This window comes from Alexandromys fortis, unplaced genomic scaffold (assembly GCF_014885135.2).
Source record: "Alexandromys fortis isolate MF-2015 unplaced genomic scaffold, M_Fortis_MF-2015_v1.1 scaffold_79, whole genome shotgun sequence".
Taxonomy (NCBI): Eukaryota; Metazoa; Chordata; class Mammalia; order Rodentia; family Cricetidae; genus Alexandromys; species Alexandromys fortis.
Window position 1 is genome coordinate 8,049,395 of NW_026067964.1, and position 26,752 is coordinate 8,076,146.

Genomic DNA, 26,752 nt, shown 5'->3' on the forward strand with positions numbered 1-26,752 from the left:
TTGTTGTCTTCTATCTTCTTCATTGCTGACTCGGTGGTCAGGGGGAATTTGATGATGGCATAGTGGTCAAGCTTGTTCCTCCTGGGCGCGCTCTTCCGGGGGTATTTAGGCTGCCTTCGTAGCCGCAGGGTCTTGGGCCGCCGAAAGGTGGGCGATGTGCGGATCTTCTTCTTTTTGTGGCTGTGGACGCCTTTCAGCACTGCTTTCTTGGCTTTCAAGGCCTTCGCTTTAGCTTCGGCTTTGGGAGGGGCGGGAGCTTCCTTCTTCGCTTTCGGCGCCATCTTGACGAAAAGGGTCCTCTTTTATTTTTTAAAGAACCCATGGAGTACAGTTGATGTGGCCCATACACTTGGGGATGTGCAGCCTTCTACTGGAGCATGGGCAACCCACCAGGGGACTTCACGCTTAAGCAAAACTGATTCCCCCTCTTCCGGCAACTGTCAATTGCCAATAGCTCCTCAGCTAGGAATGGGATCTCACGTGCACCCATCTCCAGTCTAGGATTTTATCTGTCTTGAGCTCAATCAGTTCTTGTGTATGCTGTATTAACTGCTATGAATTCATTTGTAAGCTGTTCACTGAATCTAAAACAAGGTTTCCTTGTAGCTGTGCACCACCTCTGACTCTCAGCTTTCTGTTTCTCCTTTGCCACAATGATCTCTCAATCTGGAGGAGGGGTATGATATAGATGTCCCATTTAGGACCGAGCATGCCACACTCTCTTATCCTCTGCACTATGGCTGTTGTGGGTCCCTGTGTGAAATCAAGTCCACTACAACAAGAAGCTTCTCTGATGAGGGTTGAGGAATGCATCAATCTGTGGGCATTATGGCACGTCCAGGAGCTGAATAATATGCCCTTTTGCCAGAGCAGTAGTAACAGGTTCTCCCCTAAGGCAAATGACCTGTCTATCCCCAAGTTCTTGGCCTTGATCATTGTGCCAGGGATAGGCTTCAATTTTTGAAGCTGACCTGAAATTGAATGAGAAAGTAGTTGGTTACTGCTATGACACCTGTGCCACTTTGCACCAGCAGGCAAGACTGCCAGAAAGGTCACCGTTGTGGCTCACAGGTTCACAGCTGGGAAGACAGATGATTCGTTTTCTTCATCTGGTAGTAGGTGGAGCACCTTCCAACACCAATGAAGCTATTCAGGAGGGATAAGGCCTCCAAGTCATTACCAGTTTAATGTCTCCACATTCTATAACTCAAGTGTGCAGTATCTTTAGCAATAAGGTCTTACCGTCATGTTCTAGAAGGCAAGCAAGAGCTTGGGAAGTAGTTATGATATTTGAGGATCCACAGGACGTCACTGGCCAGAAACTCCAAAAAATAAAAAGTGACCCATTCCTGGCACTTTTTAAAAAATTGTTATTCAAACCAAGCCTATGTCCTTCCGGATTTGGAATTCTTGATGGCACCAGTTGCACCTCATAATGCTGGCCTTGCGTCTTGTGGATTGATCAGGACCTTTTAGTTCCCTAGGGCATCTCAGTGGATCCACTAGGGTGCTGCTCTTAGTTGTGCTCTTTGATGATTTTTTGAAATTCGATCTTCATTCTGTAGAACAGTTCTGTGGTGAAAATATATGAACAGATAATACACCTGTTATTTTAATGATGTGGGCCAATCAACTGGCAAATTCCTAGATGAATACACTGTTGGTAGTGACACCTGTTTGAAGAAAGTAGGTCACTGGATCAGACACTTGTCTCATTGTCATGACAAAATATCTGGCAGAGAACAAATTCAAGGGAGGAAAGGTTGACTTCAGCTCATGCTTTGAGGGTACAGCCCTTCGTTACAGCAAAGTCACAACAGCAGGAGCTGCAGGCAGCATCTACTGCCAAGAGGCACGAAGGTGATAACGTCATTCAGTCTTCTCCTTATCCAACCCAGGCCCCCAGCTCATGGTTTGATGCCACCCTCAGTGAGCTCAGAAATCTACCTCCTCAGTGACTCCAAATCTTCTCAAGTTGACAGTATCAACCAGCATAGTCACCAAGGGTGGAACTTTGATGGGTATCTTTCTCTGGGAGTTTTCTCTGCCTCCATTTGCTTTCTGGTTGCCGTGGGGCGAGCTGCTTGGCTGGTCTCCATGATGCCTACTTTGATGGCTCATCTCAATGCAAGCCTACGGCAGTGAGTTCAAATGACCCTAGAATGGAACCTCTGAACTCACGAGGCCAAACTAAATCCTTCCTCTCGTAAACTGTTTTCTCAGATGTGCTGTAACAGAGACAGAAACTGACAAACCCTTTCATCAAAGGTACAGTGTGTTCTCTCTTGATCCATTGCTCTTTTGGCCCACTTGCTCTGGGAGAAACCAGTCTCCTGTCATAAAGAGAGGGGTGAGGCAAGAGAGTGAACATACCTGCCTGCCAGTTGGACATGTGGATGAGCTTGGGATACACTCTCCAGCCCCAGGACAGCCAAACAGCTAGGCTTAAGAATTCATCTGAAGCCAGAGTCAGGCCCCCAGTGTTGTATCCTGAAGGAACCGTGAGACGATAGCTGCTTGTTGCTTTGTCTACGTTTTTAGGGTAATTTCTAATACGCTGCTGGAAATCATAGATTCCCACAGACTTAGTTCAGATTATTCTTTATCAAATTTAATTTAATGACTGTATTTTCATTTTGGAAAGAGAAGCATGTTCGGGTTCTTCACGGTGGAACACAGGGGCCTGGGATTATGTTCTAGCAGATACATCGAAATGGAAATGGTATGTGTGACATCACCACGTATCGTGCTCCCACCTCATATCCCAAGTCCCTGCTCAGGCCTGCTCCTCTCCCATCACCTGTGCTGCTCCGAATTGAATTGACTCATCTCTGTGCTGCTGGAGAACCGAGAGCAGCTTGATCTTAGCTCCGCTGTTGCTTAGCAATAGGGAGGCACTTATGGCTCCATGCTCCTCTGCAGACGGGAGAGGCCCTCCCTGTGTAGCAATTGTCTGGCTGGGATGCTGAGTCTAAAGCTGTAATTATCATTTTAAGACAAAATTGAAGTTGGCCTCTGTGTTACACTTGGCCTGGCATCTTGGCTTCCCAGGAGCTTGCGTTGGTCCAGTGTGAAACCCCGTTGTGAAAAAGCTGGACTGTCAGAAGTATAAGATATTTAGAAGCCTTAAGACAATGCTTAAGACAAAAACCTTTTTCTAAGAGGAAGAGAAAAGACTAGTGGATTTGTCCTTACCAGGAAAACGGGAGTTTTGTATTCACGGTATAATTACTTGAGATCCTGAGCCTCAAACCCTGGCTCCTGTAATACCAGTGCCTGGAAATGGAGTGGATGACTTTAGAGGAGAAGCTACAGAGAGGGGATCAAGAGAGGGAAAAAATGGAGGCGGGATGGTAGAGGGCAGACTAGCCGAGCACTGCTGACCTCTGCATTCTGCTTTGCTGGGAAGGCTTCCAGAGACGACAGCTGCTGGCAATCCGCTTTCCTTCTTGTACTGCTGGAATTGAACGCAGGGGCACACACACCAGCAAGTGTTTACTGGACCGCTTGCCTGGTCTGTGGGGGTTTTCAGATGTGGTCTCGCTATGTAGCGCAGGCTGGTCTTAAAGTGGCTGTGCACCCCAGGCAAGTCTAAGAGTCCTTCTGCCTCCTCCTCCCGAGCTCTACACCCATGGCAGTGTACCAGCACGCCCAGGCTACAGGGAAGTTTTTGACACACAGTCTGAAGCAGAGAGGTTCATCACAGGCTGTCAGGAAGATTCGAATTTCTGCATGAAATTCCTTCCTACCACACTGACTGAATGACATACACACTTTCTTGTTTTTGTTTCCCCTTCACTCTCTTGTCTCAATCTTTTGTCTGCTGCCAACATCATTCTGGGGATCATGGGAAGAGAAGATGGCAATCTGAGGAGTGTAAATTAGGGGTGCAGTTCTAAAGCAGACTGCTTCCCTAACATGCAAGGGCTGTTCACCACTCCTGCCCTGCCCCCAAGAGCGTCGCTTCTGCTCTTGAAAATCAGACATTGCAGTTGAGCTTAGACGGACAGGCAGAAAGTAAACACTGTTTACGACATAAACTCCAGCATGCAGGATCTAATCCGTGTCATTATTGGCCGTGTTGTTAAACTCTGGACTAGAAAATCAAAAGAAAATGTCATATTAGCAAACTAATAAAGCGGCAGCACGTAACCCCGCAGGAAAAGGTTAATATGGACTCAGAGCACTTCAACATGCTTCCAATTAGTCAATCTTCTCCGGAAGCAGAGGTTCTAAACTTTAAAATACTTCCATCTCTGGGTCTTTCAGCCTTCAGCTGCTCTTTGCAGAAGCATACATCCCTGTGCAGGCAACAGCATGAGGTTTAGGTTAAGGGGAGGTGCTGTTTGCCACACTGGACTAATCCAATGTTGCTCTGACTTTGGCACATGCAACGTAAGGAGAAGTTATGAAAGACACTGAAGCAGATTGTATTTCACTGGCTTAGAAAGTCGGGAGTTATGAACCCACAGAAACCCAAAATAGACCAGTTGAAACCGAGTAAAATTATAGCACAAGTGTTTAGTAAGTGCTGCAAAGGGCCGTTTTTCAAATGCTGTCAGATGATGCTCTGGACAGACTGGATGCGTAATTACATATAACAATCAAGTGTCTCGGCACGGATGTCCCTGCTTATGGTCTGCCCACTCTTTACAGTTTTCTTTGTGCTTGCTTCTAATTTTCAATATCCAATACACAATTCAGAATTAATTAAACACAGTAGAACGTCTGACTCAGGATGAACTTCATCTGGCAGAGAGTGTCACACTGCCAAAATCAGTTGCCTCAACTCCAGCAACTGGTATGCAAAACATGTCAGTCTCCTTTAGGAAAGGCACCAAAAGCAAGCAGCCACTGCGAAAGCTCCTGTCATGACTTCCTCGCTACAGCAGTAAAGGTTTGCCAGGGACGTTCTCCTTCCCTTTCCTCTGCAGCATTGTGGGTGTAGAGATGTGGTCTTGTACCTCACATTTGAAAACTACCTCACAATTACAGGTTACTCGTAAGTGGTGGCATGGATTCCATTGTCACAATACCAGGAAGTGGGAAGTAGATGCCATCTTTCTCTTCTGGGAACAACAGGCTAGTGAGGTGAGGTTCCTGACCATGTGGATTGTAGAAGTCGCGGATGGAATCCTAGTCTAGACTTAGATTGTTAAGTGTGTTTCAAATCATAGTCCATGGGGCAGTTGGAGAGACAGTTGGTGTTTAATGGGTGTGCAATTCCTAGACAGTGATGTTCATGACTAATGTTTCAGAGGTGAGTATCAGTTCCCTTCCCCCTCAGTTCCAGTTTCTTCCTGATGGGAAGTCTCAAAGACTTGCTTTTATTTCTTATTGTGTGTGTGTGTGTGTGTGTGTGTGTGTGTGTGTGTACACTGTAATCTGGATTTAATTTCCAGCAAGCCCCACTGCTTACTTTCCAAGTCTTTTGAGATGGGTTCAGTCATAAACATCACTTCAGATAAACAGATGAATCACCGCAGCAAGCAGAACAAGCCAATCGGTTTCATTCACTGACTTTGTCATTGGGAAAGGCACCCACCATCAAGTATTTGGAATATATCCTGCCCACTCAACATCCTTTGCCCAGTGACCCTGAAGACAGAAGCTTCTCATTTTCAACATTCAAGGTCTTGTCATATTTTCATCTTCAAACAGGTTTTTGCCATTGGAGGTTGAACCCAGGGCCTTGTGCCTGCTTGGCAGACACTCAGCCACTGAGCCACATCTTAAGCTGTGTTTTCAAACAAATTCATGAGGATAGATTTCATACACCCCATGATTCCCTGGGTGAAAGTGTGCTGTTAATGCCCCCCCCACTTTTGACTGAGCTTCCAATCTTGAGTCTTGAAAATCAACTGTGTAAAGCAATGCAGTCGCACCCTGTGATGCACTCCGTGCCTGTGTGCTCGCTCTCAGCACTGTGGGGCAGGCGGAAACATGGTTAGGACTCCTCTTCCCGATAAGACTGTCCACTCTCATCCTGAAGATTTGCCTGTCTGCTCTTGTGGCATTTGGAAAAGAAGCCATGTGCCTCTTCTTGGGAATGCCTTCTGTTGGGGTGGCTGCTGTTTGGTGACTTGTCTTGCTGCTGTGACAAATACCTGACCAACCAATTCAGGTCATGGGCACAGTGCACGACAGCAAGGAAGTCATCTTCCTGGGAACCTGAGGTGACAGAGCACACTGCACCTGGAGTCAGAAAGCAGAGAGCAAGGAGGGCTGATGCTTGGCTCACTCCCTTTTTTTCATTCAGTCCAAGACCCCACGGGTCCATTCAGTCCAAGACCCCATGGGCCCATTCAGTCCAAGACCCCATGGGACCATTCAGTCCAAGACCCCATGGGCCCATTCAGTCCAAGACCCAATGGGACCATTCAGTCCAAGACCCCATGGGCCCATTCAGTCCAAGACCCCATGGGCCCATTCAGTCCAAGACCCCATGGGTCCATTCAGTCCAAAACCTCACTGGTCCTTTCAGTCCAAGACCCCATGGGTCCATTCAGTCTGTAGAATGGTTGGCCCGTACAATGTGGGACTACTCCTCAGTTAGTCTGGTCTAGATTATTCTCACAGGCTTGACTCATCCTCTAGGTGACTCTAGATCCTGTCAAGTTGATAATCACTGTTAACTATCCCATCTGTCATCCATGGTGATCCGTGATCTGGTAAGGGCAAAGTTCTTAGGAGATATGGACCAGCAGAGCCTTGGGGGGAGGGTATTTGCCAGCAGAGTTGAGAGTATTTATCAAGGGGTCAGGATTAAAGAGAGGTCATACAAGTGAATTTTGTTGTCAAATGAATATGTATAAAAATCCTGCCACTTAGCTGGTCACATGACCCTCTGAAAGCCTTGCTAAGCCTCCTGTTCCTAGCTTTAAGGCAAAGGTGACTGCACCTAACTCGTGGTTTTCTAAGGGTTAACAGAGATGCTAGGTGTCATTCTTTGCTCAGTGTATGCTACCATTAGATGTTGACCAAATACATCCTGCAACTATTGTTGGTTTCTTTGCTCCTCTCAGTTTATAAGTCTCTTGAGAATGGAGACTGCCATGCTCTCTGTGGTCCTTTAAACTCTATCTTCCTGGCAGCGCAAAGTGCAGAGTTAAAATCATTGTGTTTCCTCATGACTCATTTACTCTTTGTATGTCCTTGTGACTCTCATGTGTGCATGAGTGCATAAGCACACACACGCGCACACACTACACTCTGACTTTTACATGGGCAACTTATTACTAGTAATTTAACTTCAAAAAATATGGATGATTATCTAAGTTGTTATTTCAGTGGCAAAGCAATGAAAGCAGTGTCTGTTCTGGGCATAGTCAAGACACCCAGAAATCACTTGGTTAGATGAATCTGTGTTACACAATGATACTCATCACTACTGATTCTGTGGATATGACAGATGACTGGAGAGAGATAAGCCAAGAGGCGTGTCAGTAGGCATGTGTGGTAATAATGGTGGGAGATACTAGAACAGTTCCGAGAAAAAAAAGGGAGTTTGGAAAGTGTTGATGTAGGCATTTTTGGTCAACTGTATAAATAGTACAACATCAAGAAGAGTGGTGGAGACCAAAGTAAGAAAAAGGTGGTTAATAATATGCCCATGACCTCAGTTCACAGTGAGCTAGGTGCTAAGTGTTAGCAGGAAGCAGGGTGCTACATGTTCTTTGAAGATGAGTGGTGTGGTCCTCTCACCTCTGGCAATGCATCATCAAGTGTGTTTCTGCCTCCTATCATTTTGGAAAGGGCTTAGGATAGCTCCCCTGGCTGAATTGTGAGTTAGAAGACATTGTCTGGGCTCTATTCTGTACAGAGACCGAAGGAAAATATGGAATTCTTGGTTTATGAAGGCCAGTTCATGAACCAATATCTTAAAAATTAAAAAAAATATGTTTTCCACCTTCTGTCTTGAACATGTCACACATCTTGGTGAATATATTTTGTATATTGTCATTGCCAAAGATAAGATAATCTGGAAAGGTTTGGGCTTAAGAGCACTAGTTTAGGTTTTCAGTGGATTCAGGAACTAGTTTGGGTGTCTCTGAGAAGAGAATTTGAGGCTAAGGTAGTTGTTAGGTCTTTTGAACACCAATTTTTCTCACACATCGCCACCCCCCCACACACACATACACACAAAGAACTTGTCATAGATTTTAAGAATTCTCCTTCCCAGCACAGTGACAATCATGATAGGTAGGTCTCAGATAAGGGCAAGCGTTAGCCTGAATTTCAGCATGTAAACAGACTTTGCATCGCTTCTTCGTGGCTAGGACTTACTTATTCATATCTGCATAACACCACCAACACTGTCTTACAGCCTGGCTGGCCTGTACCAGCCTTTTCTGTTGGGCTCTGGGAATGCAAAGGCTGGGAGGTATGGACCCTGAGTCAAGCGTCTCCAGGCTGTCTCAGTAGCACCCAGCATCTTAATGTCAACGACTGTTGTCCTTTCTGGCACTTTCTTACCTGGGGATGCCTTAAGACTTCCTTGGAGATTGTTCCAGGCTTGGCAGAGTGTCATGGGGCCAGCTGTGTGGACTCATATTCTTGGGACTGATCGTTATAAAACTCATTTTGGAGAGTCTCCAGGGATGGACTTAGTCATATATGTGTTTCGGGATTGTTTCCAATGACCTTCTCTTCAGCAGATGATTTCTTAGTTCTTTCCTTTTTATGCACAATGATTGTGTTTATTCATTTATGTTAGTTTTTTGGAGTCTGGAGAGTCTGTAGAACCATTGTGAAACCAGGTAAGCCTGATATGCTCACAGGGACTGTAACCACAGACGTGTTAGTGTCAGGGTCACCTAATGAGAGAAGATCTAACCAGCCACAGATGGTTCTGAAGGGCCTGGGAGCCAAGGAATGAGAGTAGCACTCAGAAAGGAGGAAAGGCAAGAAAGTGAGTTGTCCCTTCCAGTTTACCAAAAGGGATGTGACCTTGACAGCCTCTTGCTTTTAACCCAATGAGGCCTAAAGTAAACTTCTGTTCTCTAATACTGTAAGATACCTTTCAGCTTCTAAATTTGGTGAAAGCACAGACATTTTTTTTTGCCAGTGCTGATTACTCATTAATAAAATCTTATTAACTTTTTGAAAATTTAATATATATATATATAATGTATTTTCATTATTGTTTTCAGTTTCTACTGCTGTGATAAACGCCATGACCAAAAGCAGCTTGGGAGGAAAGGGTTTTATTGGCTTACAGGCCCATCATCAGGGAAGCCAAGGCAGGAACTAAAACAGAGACCACAGAGGCACAGTTATTACTAGCTTGTTTCTCATGGTTTGCTCAGTCTGCTTCATGATACAACCCAGAACAACCTGCCCAGGGAGGCACGGCCCATAGTGGACAGGCCCTTCTACATCTGTCATTCATTATTAAAATGTCTCACAGATTTTCCTGTGGGCAAAGCTAATGGAGGAAATATTTCATTTGAAGTTCCCTCTTCCCAGGTGACTCTGGATTGTGTCAAGTTGAATAATAATAATAATAATGGTATAATCATATCCATTGCACACTGCTTGTCTTCCACTTCTTCTCCTCTCCCCTTCTAACTATTTATCTTACTTTTTGTTTGGTTTTGCTTTTTAATAGTTTAATTAGTACTTCATATATGGACATGAATATAGCATGAGCAACCTACAAAGAACCCCTGAAGAAAACTGACTCTCTCTTGCAGTAGTTGTCACCCGGTTCCTCAGCTCAGTGGGGCCTTATGAGCCCCTCCCCCATCATGATAGCATATCGTCTGACCTGATCTTAAGAAGGTCTTGTGCATACAAACACAGCTGATGTAGGTTAGAGGGTGCGATGGCCCCAGCCTGTCCAGAAGACACTATCTTACAGCTGTCCTCTCCCTCTCTGGCTCTCAGAGACTCTCCTGCCCCTATACTGCAATGCTCCCTGAGCCTTAGGGAAAGGCAAGAACAGAGAATGTGATAGACGGTCCATTTAGAGCTGAGCACACCAGCCACTCATCCTTAGCAGTGTGACCAGTTGTGGGTCTCTATATTAGCCCTGTCAACTGCACAAGAACGCTTTTCTGGTGAGGCTGAAATTAACCTGTGGGCATTAGGGCAAGTGTTCAAAAGATAGTTTGATATTATGACCATATAGCAAAATATTAGTAATAAATTCTCTCCTAAAGTATGTGGCCTCCCAACCACAGGTTCTTGTCCAAGTTAACTAACTGTACCAGCCATTAGTTCCTTCCTGTAGAAAGAGCCTTAAATCTAATCAAAAAGCTGTTGGTTGTACTCATGACCTTTATGCCACTATTGTATCAGTGATTATATCTTTCTGGACTAGTTAATATTGTAACTTATGAGGTTCCTAGCTGGGTAAAAGTTGATGACTCTTCTCCCCATCTCCTATTTAATATATCTTGACAAGAAATAGTTCAGATTTTCCAGATTGGGAAATATTTGCTTATCTTTTTCAGTGGCAACAGAAAAAAAATGGTAACAAAACAGAGAAAACAGTGAGCTCAAATATAAACCCAATCACACAAAATTCCATTAACTATTAAATGATGAAACATGAAAACAAAAAGGTAGAAATTGTTAAAGCATTAAAAACACTCAAGCTGACTACATTGCTGTAAATAAAACAGTTTCAATCAAAAGAAATATACTGAAAGGAAAATAATGGGAAAGATATTTTATGCAAATGTAGGTTATAACAGATTGAAATGGCTCTAATATGACAGAATTTAAGACGCCCCAAGTTACTAAAGGTAAAGAGGGGTATCTTATCATGAGACAGGTGAAAATCCACAGGAAGAAACATTTGTTGTAACTGCATCTAGCAACAGGGAACCCCAAACTGACCATTCAAAGGACAAATGGATATTTTTGGCAATGTTGAATGTTAATTTTAATATAAGTTGAGTGACTCTTATCTGATATCTTTGGGGCCAAAGATACTATTTCAGAGTTGGAGATATTTGCATAGACATTCCCAGCTGGCCATCTACACCTAAAAACAAAACAAAACAAACAAAATTAAAAAAAAAAAAACCTCACAATCTCAAATGCTAAAATATATAGAAACTCTTTAAATATCATGCTGACACTCAATTCTCTAATTTTGTAGGATTTCAGACTAGATTTTTGTATTAGGGATGTGCAACTTGTACCATATTCTAATAGTTGATAAAATGTTCAACTACACAGAAAAAAAATCAGAATACGAAAGTCTTGAACATCTCTATCAACTAACTCAGCCTACTAGGAATTTAGAGAGTACTCCACCCAATGAAAGAATACCTTTAAGGAAGAGGTTTTTTTAATGGATTTCACTGAACTTGCAGTGCCAGTGAGATTACTCAGAGGGTGAAGGCACCTGCCACCAAGCCTGACAACCCATAGGACCCACACAAAGAGAGAACCGACTCCTGCAAGCTGCCCTCAGACTTTCATATGCTTATCACCAACATACACACCAAATAAATAAAATATGAAGAAAGGCTAAAATGACAAGTGTTATGTTTTGAGAACACTGTGGTATTATTTTAGAAATGAACAATAGAAGTAAATATGATGAGATGTCTCCATATGAAATGTTCAGAAAGAATAACTCCTTAAAGACCCAAAAGCAATACCTGGTTGCCTAGATTGGGGGTTAGGAGCAGAGGTGGACCAAGAGTTGGCACTAAGAATACATTGGGGGTGGTAAAAATGGTCTATGATTGGCTTATTTACTCATCGTGGAGAATTACATATTGATTTACATACCATTGTGACTCAGTAAACCTGTATTTCACTTGTACTTATTCCTGTTGTTTTACAGGCTTAGAGAACACTAATATTACTACCCTCATCACTTTTACCTTCATCCAAAAGTTTATTTTTGGTGACTCTTGTGTGTGAGTTGAGAGTGTTCTTTAGGGCATGGTAAATATTTAGAATGTTGATCTTCTAATCAGAGCAAATATTGAAACAAGTTAGATGAGTTCCCAGTTCCTTCTCAGGGATGTCACCAGAAGGAAAACCCTGGCTGGAACTCTGAAAGGAGCTTCAGAGCTGCTTCATGCTTCATCCAATCAGTAGCAAGGCTTGCATTTGGGGAGGTGGAGAAGAAAGGAACTTGTAATTGTGTGTGTTTTCTTCCTGGCATCTGTTAGAGATCTTATTCTGTACAACCTAGACTAGACTAATTTATGCAGTGCCTAAGGAACTGCCCATGCATTTGGAAAATCATTTTATGCTGAGGGGGCATTGATGTATGCCAGTTGTCAGTATTCATACAAGTGATCTGAGCCTTGGATGGGTCAAAGACTCAATCCAATTCCATCTTGGGATCATTTCATAACTGTCCAGTGCATTTTACTGAGGGAATCCGTTAAGAAAACAGAACTGTTGTCATTTCTGATACCAAGGGAAACTCTCATAGAGTGGATAATTATCTTGATGGTGGCAGAACTGATCACATTGATTAAATGGGTCTCTTGCCATAGGTGGTGCGTGGTGCATACATCTGTAGATTTGATTTGATTTCTTTATCAGAGAGAATTTAAGAGGCATGGTCAGAGAAGAACCCATTCATCACTTGACTGATGGTGGAGAATAAGCTCTAGTGAGTGACCTCAGTGGGTAATATGGTTAATCCATGTCCTCGGATCTAAGGACAAGAGCCAATTCTTGTAATTTCCACATGGAAGCATTGATGGAGACCCATATTAGAGTTTGTTTGCTAAGTTTCCTGAGCACTTCTTAGCTGGAGAGGACCTCTTGGACAACCTACACTACACAAATTGTTCTGTCCCCACCACAGCCTCATTCCACCTTGCAGCAAGATGCTCAAGCATGACTGTTAGCATGCAGATGATTCAATGTTTATCGAGATCGCCACATTAATACATTCCTATAAATGGTGCTAGTACCCATGAACCCACTGTTGGTTTCTTAGTTCACTGTCCTTTTCTACTTAAATCTTTTTCATTGGTCAACCAGTCCTTTTGGATGAATCTATAGAATTATTTGTGCAGTGATTGTTTCTCATTTAAATGGGAGGTTAGATTCTGCCAGATACAAGCAAATACAAGAGGCTTTTTAAGGCTCTTAAGCATCTTCCTCTAGAGATGGGCTCAAGAATGTCTAATTCACCAAGGACTATTCTTGGGTCAAGAGAGAAGCTTACACAACAACTCCTTACCTCTATTGGGCTTCCTTTTTTCCCTTAGGAATTGTGTTGGCTAGTTTTATGTCAACTTGACACAGGTTGTAGTCATCTGAGAAGAGAGAACTTAATTGAGAAGATGCCTCCATAATATTGGGCTGTAGGCAAGCCTGTAGGACATTTTCTTAATTAGTGGTTGATGGGGGTGGTGCCCAGCCCATTGTGGGTGGTGCCATCCCTGGGCATGTGGTCCTGAGTTCTATAAGAAAGCAGGTAAGCAATCTCGAGGAGCAAGCCAGTAAGCAGCACCCCTCCATGGTCTCTGCATCAACTCCTGCCTCCAGTTCCTTCCCTGTTTGAGTTCCAATCCTGCCTTCCTTTAATAATGGAATAAAATGTGGAAGCATAAGTCAAATAAATCCTCTTCTCCCCAACGTACTTAGGTCATGGTATTGCATCATAGCAATAGTAACCCTAACTAAGAGAGAAATGGGCAATGATGGGAAATTATAAAAAGTCTGAATATTTAAGTGGAAACTCTACAGCTATTTTAGAAGGCAGGCTTCCTTCTATTCAACACAACTGAAGGGCCTTAATAATTACACTGAATAAGTGTCATTTGGTGACTCAGCAGTTTACAGACTCCCAGCCCATTCCCAGGGTCACTGTGGCATTTCACAGACTTTTCAGAGGACCTCCAGTACAGGAGATGAGTTTGTTCTTGGAAAGTTATTTTTCTAACCAAATGACACGGATTCACTGTAACTATTAAAGTCTCTGCCCTTAAAACTGATTTAAATTTAGGAATCAGCACGTTTTAGGACTGATGAAGTTTTAAAATGACTATAGCTCATTAATTCATATTTATACAAGTCATATTCTTTGATTTGGTAGAAAAAATTGTAGAAATATCTGGTAGATTGTCAAATCATTTTTAGACATTTGAATCATTTCTTGGGAAGTTAAATAGAAAATACTTGTAGAACTTGTGGTTTATGAAAAGGCTTTCTAGTCTAATGAACAGTGACAGCCACACAGACTTAGTAAGCAGAATTCTTGGGACACTTCTGGAACCTCTTGGTATGTGCACTACAGTTAAGTGTTGGGCTGATGCACAGGGCATGTATTCTGGGAGGAAAGAAGATGAGATCCCTTTACAGGGGGTACAGTTCTCCGGAAATGAGGTAAAGGTGTCGGGTAAGCCCAAAAGAAGAGTGTGAGATTCTCAACTAACTGTACTTAAGAATTTCTAACAATCTATGTTGAGCCTTTTCAACATTGAACATTGAATAACCATTTGTCATTGAAAAGATACAAGTCAACTGTGTGTAGCATTCTGTGGATATGGGGAAGATAGCCACAGCCAATCCCCAGCTAAGCAGGGCGGGGAGAAACCCAAGGATGGGGCCAGGCTGACACTACTCTCGCATTCAGTGTTTTCCTGGGGTTGTTGGCTTCTCGGCTACGTACAAGCATCTCTTCAGAGTTCTAAGCAGCCAACCTGAATCACTTCACAGTATCTCATGGTTACAGAGCCTGGGATGAGAGGATGGGAGAAGTGTGGTAAACTCCAAAGAAGGGAGGTTCAGGGACCTCTGGACTCAGGAAATAGCAAGGTCTTCCGATAAATAGAACCAGCCAAGTGAATAAAAAAGAAAAAACCCTTAAGGTTCAAAAGAATAAAAGCTAGTGAATAGATTGGTTTAGTATCTATCGTGTGTAAGACCATCTTATGAAAGGAAACATAATGTGACCCAGTGTTGCAGGTCAACATCTTTACACCTGTGAAGTTCTCCCTCTTCACATGGATAGAGTGGGCTTCGTTGACCTGCTTAAGCCATATGAGAAGCCACTTCCCCATCTCTGGGTCTTCTCCAGAAAGGCAGTTTAGATTTCTCTTTGCGTCTTGTCTTGCACCTCAGAAGTCCCACCATCTTGCCTTATACAGGACCTGATATTGTACTAGAAACCTCATTGTCTTTGAACTGTACACACAAGAGATGTGGTGGGTACATCACACACCCTAGTGTGTAGGGTCTATTTACACTCGGGGATGCAACCTAATTCCATGGATGCAGCCAGATGTATTGCGTTAGTATTGCTTGGCTATCTAACACACACCTACTATCTATGTGCAGGATTGATGTTTGCTTTTCCTGCACAAACTCACTGCCTACAACTTTCTCAGGAAGAACTAGTGTAAGCAAGAAATGCACAAGTGCCACTGTTACCCATGAGGGAGTCACAGTAAGTGGAGCCCTCTGTAAGCAGATACAAAGGCTCTGTGGAGAACAAGATGCCACAAGAAGATCATGACTAGGTGCCAAGGAAAGGGGAGTAGGCTCATAGTGGGAGGCTGGGCTCTAGTTGAGGAGAAATGAAGGAAAAGACCCCAGAGGCATCTGGATAACTCCTCTTACAACCAAAGAGAAAACTGATATGCTGGGACAAAAATAAAAGACTTTCCTCAGTGAGACTCAGGCATTAAAATCGCCCCTTCTAAGTTGTCCTTCCTGTCATGTCTTTCTGCAGTCCCCAGAGTTTTCCTGCCCCAAGATGGCCAATTCCCATTGGCTCCTCTTCCCAGGATGGCCACTACTTCTCCTTGGTTCCTCTCCCTAGGACAACCACTTCCCATTGGTTCTTCTCAGAATGACAACTTCCTGTTGGCTTCTCTTCCCAAACAACCACTTCCCATTGGCTCCTCTCCCTAGGACAAACACTTCCCATTGGCTCTTCTTCTCAGGATGACTACTTTCCATTGGCTTCTCTTCCCAGATCCCCACCTTCCTTTCCAGTCTCTACTGATTTGTTTGTGAAAACAGTGGAAACAGAAAATAGTGGCCAGGAATGTCCTCTGTCTTTCACTTGGTGACCAGGTCCTGCACACGATCCCCACCCTCTACTTCTTCAAGGAATCTGGAAGGGTCTTCCCTACACTGCTCCTGAGTCATCTCCCACATTTAACTCGGATTTCACCCCTCTCTACCTCCTCAAGAGTTGATCTGGAGTCTCTATGTTCTCTCTCCAACCCCCTTTTCTCTTTGTTCAGCCATTTGGGTCAGCACACAAGACTTGCCCTAGTACTATCCTTCAGCAAATCTTATCTACCCCAGCATTTCACTCCATGTCCTGCTAGAACCTCTTCCAAGTCCACTGACTGGATCCTCAAAATTGGTGCTTCTCTCAGGTCACTCCTCACTCCACTTTTGTCCTCTCCAAGCCACACTACCTCTGACAGGATAACATTTCCAAAGTGTAAATCAGATTATGTAACCCTCCTAGTCATGTTAGCCTGGTGACCTTCACCAACCCCATCTAACTGACTGTCCTCTTGCTCATGTTAGCCTGGTGACCCTTTTTATCATTTATCTGAGTTTCAAGAGCTCCCTTCAGTGGGTCATCCCAGCATCTCAACTTACCTTCCTTATTTGTAGTTTTTTTTTTAACTCTTCAGCTCTTTACTTTTTGGGGGGCCCACCACCCAGCTCCCAAATAAATCACATGGAAGCTTATTCTTTCTTATAAATGCCTGGCCTTATCTTGGCTCATTTTTAGCTGACTTTTCTTAGATTATCCAATCTACCTTTTGCCTCGGGGCCTTTATCTTTCTCTGTTCTCTATACCTTTCTTTACTTCTTACTCTGTGGTTTGCTGTGTGGCTGGGTGGCTGACCCTTAGTGTTCTTTTCCTAGATCCTCCTTTTTTCCCCAAGATTTCTCCTCCCATTTGTTTTCTCTGCCTGCCAGCCCCACCTATCCTTTCCTGACACGCTATTGGCTGTTCAGCTCTTCATTAGACCAATCAGGTGCTTTAGACAGGCAAAATAACACAGCTTAACAGAGTTAAACAAATGCAAAATAAAAGAATGCAGCACATCTTTGTATCATTAAACAAATGTTCCACAACATAAACAAATGTAACATCTTAAAATAATATTCCACAACATTTGTTTTTATATAAATAATACTGTCACATAGAAATATGTGCTATTTCTATCCCCCTGTAGTAGAAAATAGGTTCCTATGAACAGCTTGCTAATTTTCCTTGTTCAATGATGTACCCTAGTGCCTCCAAAAGAGTCACTGGCACAAGCATGCTTAATCAATACTTTGTGTCTGACATAACCAGTCTGCCAACCTTGTGCTTTGTGGCTTCCACCTTCCCTTCCCAGGGTGTGTTTTATTTGCTAGTGTTAGCCCCACTCCTTTGGGACATTAACATCTTTTTGCTTAAATTCTTATGTGCTAACCTTTGAGGAAGAAAAAAAGGTCCATTTTCTCTCTCCTCCTCACATCTGTAAATGCCTTCCTTTAGTGTCTTCAGAATATCTCGACTAACCCTGCCCTTCTGTTCCTGGGGTACACAAGGGCGTGCTTATTCACAACTCTATGAACCCTTTTTGTTCAATCATTTTTACATTTATTTTTTAGTGCTTCTCATTATGCAAGTTCTGCTCCTGCTAGGGTTAGGCAATGCTTCCCTTGTCTCCCTCCCTTCAGCTCCTAGATTAGCTCTCACCTCTGCCTCATAGAGTTTCCTGTTCTCAGTGTTTCGTGTAAGTGGGACTGGGCAACATTTGTCCGTCCATGTCTGACTAATTCTGCCTAGCTTAGTATTCTCAAGAACGAGAACTAATATATATGGCCAGATTACCCACCCTGTGACATGGGCTGTCAATCTTGGTCATCCTTCTACTTACTGTCTGTCACCATAGGTGCCATGGACTTCAGTAAACCCCAGTTTCCTTATCTGTAAAGAATGGAGAATACATGTAGAATCATGAGAAGTAAAAGGTGTAATACTAAAAGATTTTTAATCCATTTTAAACTCAATGTATAGTCACTCCATTGGGAATCTTAAAGCATGTATTTTTCAAAAAAAAATCTATAAAAGCAATTCAGCTGACAGTTTTTGGTACTGGTTTTCCTGAGAGATTAAAGCAATGATATATTGATTTCCACATTCTCTGTGTGTTTTTAATCTCAAATAATGCCAGACCCGTTAGGATTCTCTGCCCCCACTTTGTAAGGATGTGCTTACCTTGCTATGCCGACCACACTAGAGGCAGTGGGGTCTGGGGTAGCAGAGCCCATAAAGGAGGCAGTCTACAGTCTCAGGCCATAACCAGCTTTCTTCAGAGCATCAGACAGTTTACACTCGGAGGGCGAGGGGGAGTCACCTGAGGAAAGTGTCCAATCACAAGGGCAAGCACACATGGCAGGCAAGTCACATGGGGCGAAAGTATGTTTTTCTGTAGAGGCACACGAACAACAATAGGCGGCTGTAAAGAATAGTCTGAAGTAAACCCACTCCTCTCTGCTACACCGGGGAGGGGCACGAAAGCACATTCCAAGGGCAATTCCGTGTTCTGAAGAAGCAGTCATCTTCAAGACATCTAGAGAGTGCCCCTTCATGTTCTGAACCTGCGCTCTGACACCTTACCTCCCTCAGGCCTGCGTTATAATGATGAGCTCATCAGAGATGGACAACGTGGTTTCTTAGCAAAATATAAGATATGTTGGAGAGTTTCTAATACAAAAGCATCACCTCTCTTCAGCAGATGCTATGGAAAGCACATACTTACCCTCTGCATGGTGGGAGCTGGACTTGCAAGGCTAGCAGGACCTTCCTCATTTTGCTACCTAAAAATGAGAGAATATTTAGAATTGAAAAGAAGCAGACAGCAATGTCATTATATGCCTTGAGTAAGATAGAAGGGACCAGAACTGAGAACTATTTCATGTGTACAAAATAATAATTCCCTTTCTCCTGCTACCTGCTTTGAGTGGAGTTTTCAGTCCTTGGCCAACAAAGGACTGCTAACAGTGCATTAACTGGACGCAGCTGTATGCACCAGTGATGTCCACAGCAAGTGGCCACCCTCCTAATCACGTCTCTGAAGACTGTCACTCATAGGCTCACTGGTACCCTAATGTTCAGCATGGCAAGTGTGCACATCTGCTTGTCTGCAATGACCTCTTTTCTTCAGTTTATTAGGTTGTGATGTAGCATACATCACTTCTTCACTCTTAGGGATACATTCTATATGTATTCCATAGAAAGGGATGTTAATTAGGTCTTGCATTGGAGGAGTGATGAGGGAGGGGTATTTAGGATGATGCCCAGATATTCAGATATTCAGAACCCATCACCATCACCATGGTTGGGGATTTTATCTGTTCCATGTTTAATTGGTTGGAGGGTTCTCTTCATGCCCACTAGAGAAAGAAACCTCACAAGAGCAAAGACTTTGTCTCCTAGTGCTGCGCAGTTCATGGAAAGCATCAGGTTCCCAGAATATAATGATGGAACCGTGGAATTATGGCTGGAAGAAGACTAAGAGGACAGTGATGGAGCTGAGGTTATATATAGGAGCTGTGGGGCCCAGGGCAGCCTGGCCACACATAATGGGACCCAGGACACACTGCTGCCATAGCAGGCAACACTAGGTTCCAGGAAAAGCCATAAGCTGGCACCACACAGGGACAGCCAGCATCTAAGGGGAGGTACCTTAGACGGGAAGTCCAACCATTAGATAAGATTAGATAAGATCACCAGAAGTCCTTGAGTGTAGGACTCACCTGTTCCCCTTTTGCCAAGACAAATGTCAGCCAATCAGGGTCCTAAAACCTGGAAATCCCCTCACCCCAACCTCTGCTATTATATAAACCCTACCCTGACTGGTCTTGAGACTCTCTGCTTCCAACTGCTGTGTCAGACAGAAGGAGAGTCCAAGTTTAAGCTTGAATAAAGGCTCTTTGCTTTTACACACAGGACTCGGTCTCCTATTTGTTTTTTGCAGGACTCCATGATCTGGGCATAACAGGAACTATAGCTGAGGTTATATATAGCAACTACAGCCGTGGTGTACAGGAACTGCAGCCATGGGGTACATGTAGGGCCCAGGGTAGCCTGGACACACATAGTGGGACCCAGGCCGTGTGGGGCCCAGGGCAGCTTGTAGCCCAGGAACTGTAGCAATGGGGTACAGGAACTACAGCTGTGGGGTACAGGAACTACAGCCATTGGGTACAGGAACTACAGCCATGGGGTACTGGAACTATAACTGTGGGATACAGGAACTACAGCCGTGGGGTACAGGCACTAAGGCAGTGGGCACAGGAACTACAGCTGTGGGGTACAGGAACTAAGGCAGTGGGGTACAGGAACTACAGCTGTCATGTGCAGAGGCTATAATTATGTCATGTAGGAGCCATGGCTATAGTACATAGGAACTATAGCTACAATACACTTGTGCAGTGCTCAGCCTTAGGATGGGGACAGGAGACTTGTGGGAAAGAGGACAATCTAACAACTGCTAGTAAGTCTTAAAGGGTATAATCACTGAAAGAGAAAAACCAAGGACAGAGAATAGTAAAGTTTCTCTCCCGAAGGGCTCAGGCCATGGCTGTCCCTGTAAGTTAATAGGAGGGTTAGTGAGGGCAGTTAGGGAGAAAGAGCTATAAACCTGAGCATTGGATCTGCTTCTCAGGAGAGAAGGATATGTTATTGAGATAAGATGGAATTACTTCCCATTGTCTTGAAAGAATACTTTGGGGGGATTTTGAAGATGTGGGCATGCCTAGAAACCCACAATAGATGGCTATAACATAGACATTATAACCTCAATGACATGAGATCTGTCTAGAGTCCACGTGAGAACAGAGGGATCCATGAGTGAGCAGTAAGGCCAGCATGGAGCATCAGGTGGAGAATGGAGAGACAGCGATGGAGCAGATGTGGCAAGAGAAGATGCTCTTGGGTCTGAAATGGACCCTTCCTCCCAGGGGTTCTCAACTTTAATGTAGATTATTTAAGCATAGACGTACTGATAAGTCAGCCCTATAATCTGCTTTCAAATCTCATTTAATTTACTCTAGGAGATATGTGTTATAACTCATCACACATACACATGCATGCACACACAAACACACCATACACACATGTACACACGTGTACATACACACATGATCACAGACATACATACACAAATAAACACACATGTACATACATACACTTACACATATGCACCCATACACTCACAGACATACCCACACATATACTCACACACCCATACATACACACATATGCATACATAAAAACATACACATACATGCACATACATGCATGCATACACTATGTACACATACACACATGCACTCACATACATATACACATATACTCATACACATATATACTCACACATACATACATATACACAAACACACAGATATACATATGTACGAGTTCTCTAATGAGGACTATTGAGACCTCAAGAACAATGGCAATGGGTTTTTGATCCTACTGCACGTATTGGCTTTGTGGGAACCTAGGCAGTTTGGATGCTCACCTTACGAGACCTGGATGGAGATGGGTGGTCCTTGGACTTCCCACAGGGCAGGGAACCCTGATTGCTCTTTGGGCTGGCGAGGGAGGGGGACTTGATTGGGGAGGGGGAGGGGAAGGGGAGGCGGAGGTGGGGAAGAGACAGAAATCTTTAATAAATTAAAAAAAAAGAATACACACCATCCCTATGGGTAACATATACAGATGGTTATAGTAAGGAGGAGCGGCAGGCTGTGTCCCACCCGGCTATCTGTCTACTCCACACACCTAAGGGCTGCCCTATCAAAAGGCCAAGGCAGTTTTCTTTATTCAACCAATGAAAGCAACACATAGAAAGAAGACCTTCCTACACCAGATGGCCCTTATCTACTTCATTTCTTTAATGCTGGTCACAATGCATAAATGTGATTTCAGTCCCCATTAGCAAGTCATATGAAGTTTAAAAATATTAAATAAATAAATAAATAAATAAAAGAAAAAACACTGTATATAACTTTCATGCAGGAAAGTAATGAGTTGAGAAAAGAGCATTTTGTGTTTACTTTTTATTTTTATTGTGTATTGTTCACGGTACTGAATTACAGGACTTTTTCATACAAGTAAATACAGTATGTTGAGCATATTCCTCCCCATAACCCCCTAGTAAGCCCTCCCATTTCCCCTCCAGTCCTTCCCCAAGGTTACTGTGGTATTTTACAAACATTTCAGAGTTAGCAAGGGTAATTCCACAACAGCTCTATAAGACAGGCACATAATGGATATCAGAGATTAATATAATTTACCAGAACTCAAGGGCAAAAGCTTCCACCCAGGCAGACTTTTTGTTTTGAATTATTTTATTTTCAATTGACCAGCAACAATTACATAAATAATATCTACTTACGGAGTCTAAAATAGATAGGTTGGTATGTTTATATCGTGTAGTGGTTAGAACTTATCAACAAATCTTTCCGGTACTTATAAGGTTTCTGAGCTGAAAACATGTGGAATCCATACTTTTAGCAACTTTGGAATACTTCTTTCCAAGCACTGGCTGTACTGTCTTCAGGTGGACAATAGAGGGTCTCACTGACAAGCCAAGATCCATCTTCAAATACTGCTGGTTACACAATCGCTTTGTGGCAAAGGTATAAATACATCCACCCTGGCTCCAGTCCTTTTGTTCAGGTTTCCTCTTGGCTTTGGACTGGAGATCATGAGAGGCCTAAATAGCCACGTCATCGGGGGATCTAGCTTTCCCCGGTGGCCTTTAATAAAGATGTGCATTGTTCGTGTAATTGCACCTGTACCTGCCTGGGCTGACTGGGAGAGGATAATAAGTAAGCCGCGTTCCTCTCTGCCAAGATGCAGCCTGTGCGAGTTTCATTAACAGGAGTCCTAAAATAAGTGACCTTTCTAATCCCTGGGGACTGGCCCTAACTGCAGTGCCTGTTTCCTTTCCTCCAAAGGATTTAACAACACGGAGAGAACGTGTGACAAGGAGTTTATCATACGGAGAACGGCCACCAACCGAGTCCTCAATGTCCTCCGCCACTGGGTCTCCAAGCACGCGCAGGTAACCCAGAAGTTCCAGTGACTGCTTTCAAGGATTTTGTGTTTAAGTGAACTTTTTCAGTCATTACTCACATAAACTATCCCCTGACACACTGTGGTTAGAAGCCCTGGGAGTTAGAAGCCAAAAGCAAAGATGTAAGGAAAAAACATATGTATTTCCAACATTCCTGTTTCACATCTATGGATAATCCGAGGCACATTGGTAAACAGGAGCTCCCCCATCTTCAAGGCAGCACCCACTCCCACACTACAGCAATGGTCACAACTGCACTACAGCATCATGGGGTTACATTTCTCAGGGTCCCCTCTGAAAGTGGAGCTGTGCCTCAGAGGCCTCCATCTTCAGTAGCACCCAGAACCCCTAGAGGCAAGCATCACAGTGCCCCCATAAAGGCCAAACATAATTTATATCTGGTCAGGGAGGGCTTTCTTGGACTGCTTTACAAAATTTGCAAAATTCACAAAGTCTTACCTTGTGTCTTTTTATTGTTTTGATTCCTAGTACTCTGTTTTTAAGTTGAAAGAAATCTCACAGTTTTCACTTCAAGAGGTTTGTAAAATTTATTTCCCTTTTGCAAAATAAAGCCAGTCCCCTTTTTACCTTGTTGGTTCTGAGTATGCGCAGTCTTTTACGGGCTCCATGTCAGGCTTTCCTGGACCCCAGGCTTGCTAGTAGTCTACAATGAGTGCTGGATAGACAGACCAGGCTCCGAGTGCTCTGACCACGTATGTGACACAGCTTAGACCATGCCGCATTAAGCATGAAGTACATCACAGATGCTTGTGATTCAGCTTCTCCTGGTAAGGATGGGAGAGATACTTGCTCTTTTCGTCTCTCTGCAGTTAACCGTGAAGCACACTTTGCAGACATACTTGCCCCATGCCATTCTGTCTTCATTCTACTAGTTCTGTGGTGCTGGGCACACAGCAGACGTCTGCCACTGTTCACTTTCTCCACAAAGTCATTTTCTGTCCTTTAGCTTCCAAAGGAAGCCAAACACGGGCTGTGTCTGCCAATGGGCCCACAAGCTGGGCTTTACACTACAATGTGTGTGTTGACATTGCTGTGAGAGGAAGCATTTTCATGAAGCATGGCACGCACATGTGCACACAGACGTGCACACACACACACACACACACCTCCTGCTGCAAAGCTTTGTGTATTATTTCACATTTCCCAGGTCTCTGAAGGTATCAGGGTTAGGCTGTTCTTGGCTCCTGTCGTCACTGTGATCTTCTGAGGAAATTCCAGACTGGCAAGTCAGCCAAGACCTGTGTCTCACTTGTGAGGCTGTCACAGACTTGATACATTTCAGGGCAATTCTGTGTTTGTTTGTTTGTTTGTTTCCGAGTTGTTTATTGATTGGTTATTCTGAAGAGACACTGTCTACCTGAGAAATGCCACAGACATTGGATGATCTTGAAAAGGAACTGTAGCTGTGACTTTGGGTTACAGTTTTCTTCCTCCAACTCAGGGGACTGTCTGAATGGCCAGTGGAGGAACCATCCGGTTATTCCTCTCCATGGGCTCAGGGAGAGCTTCTAAAAGCATGAGATCAGACAAATGACCTAGTCACGTAAAACCACTTCATTCTCCAAGAGAATTTATACATTGAGCAGCATTAGTACTTTTTTTCTGTTTTCTCTCTTATTTGTCTACTTACAAAGGCTGTGCACTGAGCTGGATGTGAGAGCCACCAAGATCCACGTGGTCTCTGACTTCAAGATGTTTCTAGTCATAGGAACAGGTGGCCACTCTCAGCCATTGTGTATAATGTCATTCCTGTACAACAGGATCTCCCCTCTGGTTCCTCTGATAGCCTTAGACACTCAGCCAAAGCCTCGGGAAGTGGAACAAAGGAAACAAAGACTTCACACTATAAGGGGAGGTACCAGGCCATCTAAGGAGGATAAGAAAGAGCTATTGAAAGCAACCCAGCCACAACTGTGTTCAGTCACCAGTGGGAAGTCAAGAAAGGACAATATAGTGGCAGGATCAGTTCCCTGCCACAGGGAAAGGAACAGAGCTGTTTCTCAGCAGCCAGGGAAGACACAGTTTAAGGAAGTCACCAGCCATGTGTCCTGGATGGAGAGAGGTACAAGGTGTTTGCTGGAGCCCAGTGAGGAGATGTGTATGCACACACAGGGGGCCCTCTCTACATGATGAGCAAGTAGACCTTCAGGGAATCCAGTCTGGCTCTGCCCCCTGTCCAAGCAGGAGTTATTTGGTTCCACTGGGAGAGTCTGGAGGGGTTATATAATCCCACTGAAAGAGTCTGGATGAAGTGGGATATTGGAAGCTCAGGAGCGAGGAGACTTGAAAATGACGCACGGGAGGCAAGGCATTACCAGGGTTAGGTAAGCTGCCCTGAGGTGCCCAGCAGAGTAGCCTTCGAAATTCCCCAGGCAAGTTGATCACTGTCCTACTCCCCCCAGAGGGATCCAATGCCAGGATCCACTTGCTTCTCACAACTCTGTTCGTTTCCCTGAGCACCTGTAGCCACAGCAAAGGTGAAGGGAGCGCACTGTGTCGTCTTCCAGCCTTAGAGGAGACCAGGGTGGACAGGGTCACAAATGTCACTAGGTGGACTGCACATTCCGACTGCTCCAATAAGACAGTGGCTGGAACTGAAGGTCCGAGAAGAGTGGCACCTGCCCGGACCTCATACAGGACAACAGATGGTGGCAAGGGCACCAGTGCTGCTCGATAAAGCCACCCAAGATATGGCTTCCCTTTCACAGACTGTATTCAAATAATCTAGACATTGCCTTTCCAAACCACTCGGTCTGCTTACGTGAATTTAATGGCAAACTTGAAAAGACCTGTTTATCTGTAAACGAAACACTTTTGAATTTGTATTGCAGTTATATGGTTTCTATTTATTTATTTATTTATTTATTTATTTATTCAAGATTTCTGTCTCTTCCCCACCGCCGCCTCCCCTTTCCCTCCCCCTCCCACATGAAGTCCCCCTCCCTCGTCAGCCCAAAGAGCAATCAGGGTTCCCTGCCCTGTGGGAAGTTGGAGGACCACCCACCTTCATCCAGGTCTAGTAAGGTGAGCATCCAAATTGCCTAGGCTCCCACAAAGCCAGTACGTGCAGTGCAGTAGGATCAAAAACCCATTGCCATTGTTCTTGAGGTCTCAGTAGTCCTCATTGTCCGCTATGTTTAGTGAGACCGGTTTTAACCCAGGCTTTTTCAGACCCAGGCCAGCTGGCCTTGGTGAGTTCCCGATAGAACATCCCCATTGTCTCAGTGTATGGGTGCACCCCTCGCTGTCCTGAGTTCCTTGCTCGTGCTCTCTCTCCTTCTGCTCCTGATTTGGACCTTGAGATTTCAGTCCGGTGCTCCAATGTGGGTCTCTGTCTCTGTCTCCTTTCATCGCCTGATGAAGGTTAATATTCAGGAGGATGCCTATATGTTTTTCTTTGGGTTCTCCTTCTTCTTTAGCTTCTCTAAGAACCCGAATTGTAGGCTCAATGTCCTTTATTTATGGCTAGAAACCAAATATGAGTGAGAACATCCCATGTTCCTCTTTTTGGGTCTGGCTTACCTCACTCAGGATAGTGTTTTCTATTTCCATCCATTTGCCTGCAAACTTCAAGAAGTCCTTGTTTTTTACTGCTGAGTAGTACTCTAATATGTATATATTCCATACTTTCTTCATCCATTCTTCAATTGAGGGGCATCTAGGTTGTTTCCAGGTTCTGG

At 44.0% G+C, this 26,752-nt stretch overlaps 1 protein-coding gene across 5 annotated transcripts in view; it reads left to right on the forward strand.

Annotated features, from left to right (window-relative positions):
* Positions 1-26,752, forward strand: part of Rasgrf2 (Ras protein specific guanine nucleotide releasing factor 2) — a 214,409-nt gene that overhangs the window by 149,125 nt on the left and 38,532 nt on the right. For all 5 annotated transcript variants that reach the window (XM_050153889.1, XM_050153893.1, XM_050153894.1 and 2 more), the window contains exon 18: positions 22,933-23,039. In XM_050153889.1, the coding sequence (XP_050009846.1) occupies positions 22,933-23,039 (107 nt within the window). The remainder of the gene's footprint in view (positions 1-22,932; positions 23,040-26,752) is intronic.